Here is a 10,097-nt window from a genome sequence, read left to right on the forward strand (position 1 = left end):
AGAGTCCAGGTGAGGGCCCGGGGAATCTCAATGACCAGAACAGAACGGGGGCTCAGGGAAGTGTGGGTTGCCCCTCCTGTCAGCCCTGGAAATCCTGGGCAGGGCTATCAGGCCGGGCCCTCCTCACTTCCAGATCCGAGGGCAGGAGGGAAGGGCTTTGGTCTGAGGGCCTGGACGCAGGTCAGGCCTGGCAGGGCTCCAGGTGAGGCCTAGGAACCTAGAGGCCCCTTTAGGACCCTAGAAGCCTTGGGCAGGTGTGGCCAGAGCGAGTACAAATGGAACCTGAGACCCCAGAACAGAGGGGACCCCACAGGTCCTGACCTCACCCGACTGTCAGCCCTGAATGTCGGGGCTGCGGCAGCCACACCCTGGGCAGTCATCTCACACCCTCCTTCAGGTTCTTGGGGGTCACACCCAGGAGACCAGCTCTGTGAGGCCCAAGAGCACCCCTAAACAGGAGCCTGTAAATCACCTTTGTCACGGCCACCGGGGGCGTTTCTCAGCTGGCGCCTCCAGCACTGCCCTCACCTCCTGTTCCCAGTCCTGCCAACTCCCCACAGGTGTCACCATGTCTCTGGGTCAGAAGAGTGAGCCCTTGAAGCTCGAGGAAGACGTTCAGGGGCCCAGCGAGGCTCATGGCCTGCAGGATGGCCCTGTCCTAACGCTGCCCGGGGCTGGGAGGACGAGGAGGTCGCCTCCCTCGTGTCTTCCTCTGCCTTCCACTGCCACCCTGTCCAGGATAATCCAGAGCAGGCTGCTCTTGTGACGCCCAGTGCTTCCCAGGTCCCTTGCCGTGTCAGCCGCCCCTCCAGGGCCTGTCTTGCCTCTCTGTGCAACATAACCCCGGAGGAGGACATTACCCAACAAGCAGAGGGGCCGGGCAGCTCCCAGGAGTCAGCAGAAGCCCGGCCCCCCGCACTCCCCCCAACGCAGCACTGCAGGAGAAGTTGGCTGAGCTGGTGTGGTTCTTGCTCGAGTAGAGCAGCAAGGAGCCGACCAGCCAGGGGGAAATGCTGAGGGAAGTCCTTGGTGAGGGCCAGGGGCACTTCCCTGTGCTCTTCAGCCAAGCCTGCGAGGGCCTGCAGAGGGTCTTCGGCATCGATGTGACCGAAGCAGAGCCCAGTGGCGACACCCATGTCCTGGCCACCCCCCTGGGCCTCTCCTACGATGGGCTGCTGAGCCCTGAGCAGCTCATACCTAAGACAGGCCTGCTGGTGTTTGTCTCGGGCGTGACTTCCTGGAGGACAGAGGTGCCTCCGAGGAGAGTATCTGGCGAGTGCTCGGGGGGATGGGGGTGTGTGCTGGGATGGCGCACCTTATCCTTGGGGAGCCCAGGGAGCTCCTCGCTGAAGTGTGGGTGCAGGAGCAGTACCTGGAGTACCGGCAGGTGTGTGCTAGTGACCCCGCCCGCTGCGAGTTCCTGCGGGGCCCCAGGGCTCACGCTGAGACTGACAAGATGGACGTCCTGGAGCTTATGATCAAGATCGACAGCGTAGATCCCAGGTGCGTCCCCGCTTTCTCTGGAGAGGCTGTGAGCAAGGAGCAGGAGGAGGCCTGAGCCAGGGGGGCAGAGGGAGCCAGGGGTTCAAGGGGGCAGGGAGAGTTGGGGCACACGGTGCACATCCCGCCGGCCAACAGAGTGAAGGGCAGGACCCAGACGTCTGCAGCAGCTGGAGAACGTGTGGCCCCAATAAACCATCGTCGGCTCCTGTCCTAATGGGAAAGAAGGCGAGGACTTGGGTTTTGCACCAGGGCCTGAGAACAGGAGTCTGGGCCCCTGAGCAGGACCAGCCACGGGAGCAGCTGGAAGAGACCACGGTGAGCAGCGGGGGTGGAGGGTGGGCTGCCAACCTCGACTAGGCCGGCCAGCCAGCCGGGACCACCGTCTTCCGGGAGCGACTGGCACCCAGGGTCCCTCTGACCCGCGCCGTCCTCGTGCCACCCAAGGTGGGACTTGCCAGGCCCTGTCCCCCTGTGCAAACCAGGGGCCGGCACGGGGACTCCCCGACTGTGTGTGTGGGGGGAGCGGCGCGGGCTCGTGTTTTCTCAACCCTTCCTGGCCCGGCCCCGTGGAACAGCGTGCCCGCCAGTGCACTTGGGCAGGCACCGTAATGCCACCTTCCACACTTTGGGAAGACAGAGAAGCTGGGGGCACGGCCCCCCCCCCCCCAATCCATGGACTTCTCCAACATGGCCGGGAGCCCCTTTGTGATGTCACGTGGCCAGCAGAGGGGGTGGTGACTCGCACAGCCGGTTGCTGCCCTACGGAGACTCTAGAACTCTGCGGACGGCATATATTGGGCACGCCGCCCGGGCCGAGGGCATTCCCACACGAGGACCGCGGGCGGATCCTGGGGCGCGCACCCCCAAGGAGACTAGCTCGATGGCTGGCTCGGCCGCCGAGGAGGCGCGCGACGGGCAGCGGGCCTTGGCCGTGGCCGCGGGGCTGGCGGCGGCGGTCCCCTCGCAAGCATACCCCGAGCCAGAAGGGGACCCGGGGCGGGCGTCGGGGCAGGACGGCCACCCAGATCGGGGACCGGATCCGGGGCCCCAAGGTGCTCCCCTGCCCCAGGACCCGAACCCAGGCGCCGCCGGCCTGGGGGAGGACGTTCTGGGGCTCCCCTTCCCCAGGAAGCTCTGGATGATGGTGGAGGACAGCAGCCTGGCGTCCGTGCAGTGGAACGACGCCGGAGACGCCGTGGTCATCGACGAGGGCTTCTTCCAGACAGAGGTGCTTCAGCGGAGCGGCCCGGACAGAATCTTCGAGACGGACAGCTTGAAGACCTTCATCCGGCAGCTGCACCTGCACGGATTCAGCAAAATCCGCTCTCTGAGGGACAAGGGCCTGATGGTAACGCAGCGGCGCCCAGGCCCCGGGTTCGGTCCCCCGCGCGTCCGGGGAGCGCAGGAGGGGCCGGGGGCGGGCGGGGGCGGACAGGGCTCGCGGCGAAAGGGGCCCTTTCTCCCCAGATCTACAGCAACAGCCGCTTCCTGAGAGGCAGGCCCGAGCTCCTGGACAGCTTCGAGAGCGCCGGCCCCGCGGGAAGGATGGCTCACCGGGGGCTCCGCGGGGCCGCGCCCAAGAGGAGGAAGATTTCGCAGGTGGCCACGAGACGCTCCCCGAGACTCCTTCAGCTCAACGCCAACAAAGAGGCCTGGAAGAAGACCCAGGAGGCCCCAGCTGCCCAGGGGCCCGGGGGCGCCCCGTCAACGCTCTTCTCTGGCGCCTGGCCCACGAGCGGCGTGGAGGGGAGCCCCGGGGGAGGTGGCTGCCCCGGAGAGCCAGGCGGCCCCCGCGGGGAGGGCACGTCCGGGAATGTCCTGTTTGCGTCCCGGGTGCCTGCTGGGCAGGAGGGCGCGGGGGAACTGCCCAGCAGCCCCCCGGCTCGCGCCAGCTACGCCTCGGTGCTGACCCTGTACAACACCTGCTGTTCCATCCTGCTGGCTGCGCTGTCAGCCATGGCCCCCGACGAGGACCCCGACGGGGAAGATGAGCAGGAGGGCCCCTCGGATTACAAGTGCACGCTCTGCGAGCAGTTCAAGGACAACCCGCACCCCTGATCTCCCGGCCTCCGCTGACCGGTACAGGCGGCCGCTCAGTAACGGTGCAGCTTTTCAGTTTTAATAAAGAAATGCAAGTCTGAGGGAGGAAATAAAGAAATTCAGCAGGACTGCGAGTCTGTGCCTGTCTCAGCTCCTACGACACACGCCCCAGCCCGGGATGGCCGGGAGGCGGCGCCGGGCCCAACACACCTGCCGGCCCCTCTGTCCTTTGCTGGAGCGGTGGTGGCGCGTGCCCCGGGCCCAGGGTCTGGCCGGGGAGGAGGGAGGCCAGCCCAGGAGGTCGGGCCCCGAGCTGTGGCTGCTGACTGAACAGAGCAGCCTGGCTCCTGAGCTGGGGGTTGGTGCTCCACATTCACAGATGCTCAAGCGGCAGCATCTGCCGGGGGCGGGGGGGGGAGCGGACAGGACACCAGGAACTTGCCACCCCGCGGTGTCCAGAACCCCGAGCCCCAGACCTTGGGGCTGGCGAGCAGGCCGGCCTCCAAGTGGCGTCTCCCTTCTGCGTGGGAGGCAGGCCCACTGCGCCTGCCCGGAAGACTGCAACATCTGGGGCAAAGCCCTACCAGCAACATCTGGGGGAAAGCCCATCGTGCTCAGAGGCGGCACCAGGAGAAACCGGGCTCTGGAAGGACCTCAGGGTTGTACTGAGGGGCCTGTCCGCGGACGGGAAGCTGCTGTGTGACGCACTGGACACTCAGGCTTCGGGAAGCAGGGCACACCGACGACAGCGGCGTCAGGAGGACGGAGGGGGGCTCTGGCTCCAAGGCTGACGTCCCTGATGCCATCAGGAAGGAGGCCATGCAGGCCGTCCCTCTCAGGCCCTGGCTCAGCGGCGCTGCCAGTCTCTCCGCCAGGTCCTCTGCCGCCGCTCGGAGGCCCTGGGAGTTCTCCCAGACGCCTCTGTCGGTACCACCCGGAGACGGGGACCAGAGTTGCTGGCCACACCGGACGAGGACTGGTCCTGCCTCTTCCTAAAGGCCCCAGGCCGGGAAGCTCAGGCAACGACGCAGGAAGGTGCTCACCCGGGGGCCCGCTCCCCAGTCCCCTGCCCTGCTCCCCGTGCAGGGCTGGGCTCGTGACCAGCACTCGGGGCGCTCTCTGCAGCCGGGAGACGGTTCAGAACGACGGCGGGTGGCTGGGTCTCTGTCGCTTGACGGAGACAGCTTGACCGCTGAGTCTCTGTCGCTTCCTCTCAGGAGCCCTCTCCTCAGGCCTCCCACCCCGGCGGCCAGCAGGGACCAGGTGCTCGGGGACGTCCACCTGGAAGACGCCCTTCCCGCCGGGCCTCGGGATGGGCTCCAGCAACCAACGGGGGTTGGAAAGCGCCGTCAGGTACTTCTGCCCCAGGCCGCTCAGGACGGCCTGACTCTCCAGCTCCCGCAGCTCAGGGGGAGCCAAGTTTTCTGGGCACAGCCAAGTCTCCCCGACATCGACGAGCCCTGCACACGAAGACAGAGGCGCACACATGTTTGTCCCGCCCAGAAAACCAAGCCCCCCAACCAGGGGCTGCAAAGTCACCACACTGGGGACCCAGAGGCGGCCAGCAGAGGGACACGGGGTGATGGTGGTCCCTGTCAGTGAGCCTTTCCCAGGGGATGGGGCGTGTGCGAGGCCGGGCTGGTGGCGAGACAGAAGAGCAGAGGGTCTTGTCCTCCACGACCCACCCTGGGCCCGGGCGGGTGCAAGTCAGGCCAGGTGAGGGCAGCAGGCACAGGCGGAGGTTCCCACCACCGGGAGCCGTGCTGTCCCCCAGCACTTCCCAGGTGACAGAACTGACAGAGACCTCCTCCACCAAGGCCCCGGGGGCCTTCCCAGGACCCGCGGGCAGGAGGGCGGGCAGACAAGGTGAAGCCAGCCAGGTGGCTGAGTCAGAGGCCACCCTAGCCAACCCCGCGCCGTGCCTGTGCTCCCTCACGGCCTGTGGCACACACACGCACACGGTGGAGCCCACATGCACGCACAGATGCAGCGTGAACGGTCCCCGCCCCTCAGATCACAAGGGGGACCTGAGGCCCAACAAGGAAATGTTGGCCTCCACCCTCACCCTCAGGGCCCCTGGCTACTCCTTGGAAGCTGCTCTCAAGGAAGCCCCGCCCCGCCCGCGCCAAAGACCAGGGGCCACCAAACTCCGGAGTAGGGCCCTGGGGTGGCCCTGCAGGGGTGGGCAGGGCTGGGCAGAGGGCCACTTGCCAGCTATGACTCCGCGGCCAAACTTGTCTCCTTCCCGAAGCAAGTCCTGCACCTGAGCGGGGGTCATCCCCAGCCTCTCCAGCAGCAGCTCCCTCCAGGCAGTGTCTGCCCAGTCCCTGCGGGCAATGTGGATGGCGATGGTACCGTTCTCATGGCCGCTCAGCAGGGGACGCCAGCGCGTCTCCAGGGTCTTGACCCCATTGAGGACGAAGCCCGCGTAGGGCTGCCGGAAGGACAGGCAGTGGAACTTCATCCCCGCTGGCTCCGGGGGGCCTCACGTGGCCTAGGGAACAGCAACAGGGTCCCGAACGCGCCCCTGTCGGCGGCCCCCAGCTCCCGGCCCGTGGGCCTGACAGGCCCTGTGCCGGACACCCCGCTGGCCTGGGCAGTGGAGGGAGCCACACTGGCCGCTCCGCTGTCACCAGGCTGTCAGGGGGCAAGCGCCGTGGACCGGGCTGGCCGCAGGGCTGACTCCGTCCTCTCTAGGAATCTGGGGGAGCTCGCCAGGGGGTGCGGCAGCTGGAGAAGGGCGCGGGCGGCACAGCCTGGGGTTCGTGGGACCACAGAGGCCACGAACCCCAGGCCGGCGGAGGAGGGAGCCCCGGCTGTCCAGCCCAGTCTGCGGGCACAACAGGGACATCCTGGGCTCGGCTTCCTCCCCGGCCCCATGTCAGCTCCCTGAGGCGCCACCAAGAAGGCTCGGAGGGTCCCAGACTGGCCCTGGGACCCCCCTTGACCTCCAGGGCCCCTGTGGCGCCCGCCCCCCCCAGCCCTCGCCCGGCGCCGCTCTCCATGGTCCGCAGGCAGCGGGGCCGACCCCAGGCTGGAGAGGGGAGAGGAGCAGGACGCTGGCTCCGGGATCACCTCCCGCCTCCCCGGGCGGGCGCGGGGCGGCGCTGAGCCTGCGCAGCGGCGGCCGCAGACAGGCCGGTCCCCAGGCTGCGGTGCCCCGTCTGCGGCCCGCGCGGCCACTCCTGCCCGGCCCCAGCGAGCCCAGAGGTGGGCGTGGGGACGGCGCCCCCGGCCGAGGCCTGTGTGCCCTGGCGCCGCCGCCCCGGGACGCGGGCGGGCCGAGGCCCAGGCTCCGGCCACCTCAGCACTGCGGCGGCCGCGCGGCCCGGAAGGACGGACGGACGGAGGGACAGACGGACGCCCCTACCTGGCGCGGCGCGGGCGGGGCGTACCCCCACCGTGCCGGCTGGGCGGCTGCGCGGGTAGGCGCCCGGCGGCTACGCAGCCACGTGATGACGTCACCCCGCACGCGGGAGAAGCGACACCCCCGGGAGAAGCGACTGGGTTGCCCTGGCAGAGGCTGAGGGGCAACGACCCTGACGGGGTGGGGCGAGGGTGCCAGGGCCCGGCCAGGAGCGGGACCCGGGAGGGCGGGGCGAGCGTGGGCGGAGCTTCGGCGAGGAGGCGGGGCTGTGAGGCGGTCGGGGGCGGGGCTGGGCGCTCTGGGGGCGGGGCGGGGCGCCCGCTGGGGCGTGGCCAGGGGAATCTTGGAGCAGCTCGGCGCGGGCTGGGGCAGGAGCGCCAGAGGCTCAGAGGAGCTGGGGGCGGGCTCGGGGCAGCTTCTGAGCTGGCTGGGGGCGGGGCTGTGGCGGAGCCTGGTTTCAGTTTTGGGAGGGGCGGTAAAGCAGGAAGGGGTTACCCGGCCTCCAGGCTGGGAGTGCAGCTGGGGGGTGCCTTGCTCCCCAGTGGCAGGGCCTGGGCGCTCTGGGTCTCCCTGGGGCGCCTGGGCGGCTGCTGCTGCGTCAGAGGGTGGAGACCTGTCTGAGGAGTCCGTGGTGCCCAGGCCCTCTCCCTGTGTCTCCTCCTTGTTTCCGCGGAGCAGGCTCTCCGCGCTGGGCTTCTGATGTGGGTGCGACAGGCCCGCCCTGCTTGAGCTCTCAGGGTGTTTCTGCTTTAGCCACCCCGGGAAATCCTGCCTGTGACCCTGGTCCACTGCCTCAGTGAGGCTACTCGTCAGTCACCGAGGACAGTAGGGTCCCCTTGGTTTTCACTTTGTTAATCAGCCTGCATTCGCCCCACCCTGCCCTGCAGGTCACCTAGGCAAGGCAGTGACTCCCCTTCCCTTCCCAGTGCCCTGTGTGGTCATTTCCGCAAGGCTCGCCCAGCAGCTCTCACCCCCGGCCTGAGAGGGCTGCCCGTCCACCAGCCCCGGGAGGTCCACCCGGACCCTTCTGGCACAGGGGCTGGGGCCTAGGCCCGGGAATACCTGCCACCCTGGTCCTCGGGAAGGCCCTGGTTCCCCACGGGGTAGCCAGGCCCAGCGCTGCCCAGGCCCATCTACCGCCTGCTCCTGACGCCCCGAAGCCACCGCAGCTTGGGTCCTCTGGGAAGCAAACTGGAGGGGGAGCTTGGTGTGTGGGGGCCGAGGGGGAGAAGTGCCCTAAGGGAGCGGTCAGGAAGCAAGAAGAGCTGGGTCCAGGAGCATCATCAGGCCAGGCCGGTCCAGTCAGGGGCGCCAGGCCTGTCAGAGGCCCCTGGAGGGCACGCGCACCTCACAGTGCTCAGGGCCGGCAGTTCATCTTCTGGAGGAGCTGGAAACCGCGGGGCTGAACCGTGGCATAGGAGGTAAGGTCCAGGTGGGCAGTAAGGGACGCTGATGGGCCGAGGGGCTGGGCGGCTTGAGGGCCAGGGGTCCTGTGAGGTGGGTCTGAACGTAAGAAGGGTCTCCTCAGGCAGCAGTGGGAGGAGCGAGGCCTGACAGGGCCAGACCCATTCAGGGAACCCAGAGAAGTGCTGAGGCGGGAGCAGGTGCCTGTGCGCAGTGAGGAGGTTGGGAGAGGAGGCTGGAAGTGTAGGCTGGGAGTGGAGGCTGGCAGAGGAGGCTGGGAGTGGAGGCTGGCAGAGGAGGCTGGCAGATGAGGTTGGCAGAGGCTGGCAGAGGAGGTGGTGCCCAGCAGGGCAGAGGCAGGGGCTGCCCCAGGAGTGGGCTGGGCAGGGGTTGTGGCCGCCCAGACCTGCCCTGGAGTTTCAGGAGGCCGATTTTACAGGCAAACTCTTGCTTCTCTTCCTGAGAAGCGCGCATTGCCTCCTGGGTTTGGTTGGTCTTCCTGGGTTTGGTTGGTCCTTTCCTGACTGTCCTGCACCGCAGGCCTTTCGCTGGAGGCCGCCTGGTTCTCCAGGCTGGTGCTGAGGGTCCCCTCCTGGGCCTTGAGAAGGGCGCTGGACGGAGGATGGCAGCTCGGGTCTTGTGGGGAGTCGGGATAGTGGCCCTGGGGAGAGTCAGCTGACTCCGGCCCGACCCCTGGAGGAAGTGGCTTTGCAGGTGGGCTCCCCGGTGGCCAAGCCCCGGGAGCGTCCAGGGACAGGAGGCGTGTGGCAGTGACTCCCGCGCACGCCTGTGGACAAGCTGCCCTGAAGGAGGCGGGCAGGTGGGGAAGACCAGGAGATGGGAGGACTAGGAAGGGCGGCCTGGGCATGTGGCACCCGCTGGGCAGATGCTGGAGCTGAGGGGCCGCTCTGTGTCTGCGGCGCGTACCGGCGCCATCTGCTGGCCACTCGTGCAGCTTCCCCTTTAATTCGGGGTGGTGGGCATCACAGGCCTGATCAGGGGGTACCTTCCAAGGCAGAAAGCTGCAAGCAGCGTGGGGGCGCATGAAAAGAGGTGCTAGGCCTAACAGGCCCATACCCTGCAAAGTCCCTCTTCTCTCTCTCCTTGCCCTGACCCTTCCTGCCTTCTTGGTCTTTCAAGCCTCCCGAGGCAAAGGGCTGGCAGATGGGTGGGGATGCATAGTGAAGCCAACCCAGGTCCTGATGCTCCTGCTCGTCAAGAGGGAGCCTGTTAACATGCGCAGTTGGTGTCTTCCTCCTGCAGGGCCCCTTGGGGCGTCCTGGCACTGGCCTGGGAGCCTGTCATTTGCATGCAGCAGGCCCTGAGGGTGGAAGCAACCCCTTCTCTGAGTGGACGGATTCCAGGGAGCTGGCAGGCTGGGCCGGGGCATAGGGCACACAATGGGGCTGGCGAGCAGAGACTGCGAGCTTGTGGGATGAGCACCCAGAGCCTGGGTGAGGAGGCCGGGGGTGCTTGGGTTCCCGTCAGCTCTTCTCTGTGTGCCCTTGGCATTGACTGGCTCGGTGTGTCTGTCTCCTCTCTTGTAAGCTGGGGGTATAAGTGCCACTGGCATCACAGGGCCGTTGCAGAGCACGTCCTTGCTCAGCGGCCTCCTTCTGGTGGGGCTCAGCTCTGTGCTTCTGCATTTGGAGGTCGGAGAATGTTCTAGCAATGCTGACTCTGAAGAATCTTCTTGATTCCCAATCTTTGTAAATTTCAGTTTTCTATCAATACTCAGGGAATGAGATGTGATCATGGTAAAACCTCTTCTGTTCTTTGGAGG

General features: G+C 67.4%; 2 protein-coding genes across 2 annotated transcripts; one reads left to right on the plus strand and one right to left on the minus strand.

Moving 5' to 3' along the window:
• Positions 1 to 2,383: 2,383 nt before the first annotated feature.
• Positions 2,384 to 3,561, plus strand: LOC311187722 (heat shock transcription factor, X-linked member 3-like; the record flags this gene model as incomplete). Its single annotated transcript, XM_084259046.1, has 2 exons — positions 2,384 to 2,851; positions 2,971 to 3,561. The coding sequence occupies 2 exons, from the start codon at positions 2,384 to 2,386 to the stop codon at positions 3,559 to 3,561; spliced, it is 1,059 nt and encodes a 352-aa protein (XP_084115172.1).
• Positions 3,562 to 4,157: 596 nt separating this feature from the next.
• Positions 4,158 to 6,007, minus strand: LOC311187723 (protein EOLA1-like; the record flags this gene model as incomplete). Its single annotated transcript, XM_084259047.1, has 3 exons — positions 4,158 to 4,464; positions 4,778 to 5,003; positions 5,755 to 6,007. 3 exons carry the CDS (start codon positions 6,005 to 6,007, stop codon positions 4,158 to 4,160), a joined length of 786 nt encoding a protein of 261 aa, XP_084115173.1.
• Between the last annotated feature and the right edge of the window lie 4,090 nt (positions 6,008 to 10,097).

Source organism: Talpa europaea (genome assembly GCF_964194135.1).
Source record: "Talpa europaea genome assembly, chromosome: X".
Taxonomy (NCBI): Eukaryota; Metazoa; Chordata; class Mammalia; order Eulipotyphla; family Talpidae; genus Talpa; species Talpa europaea.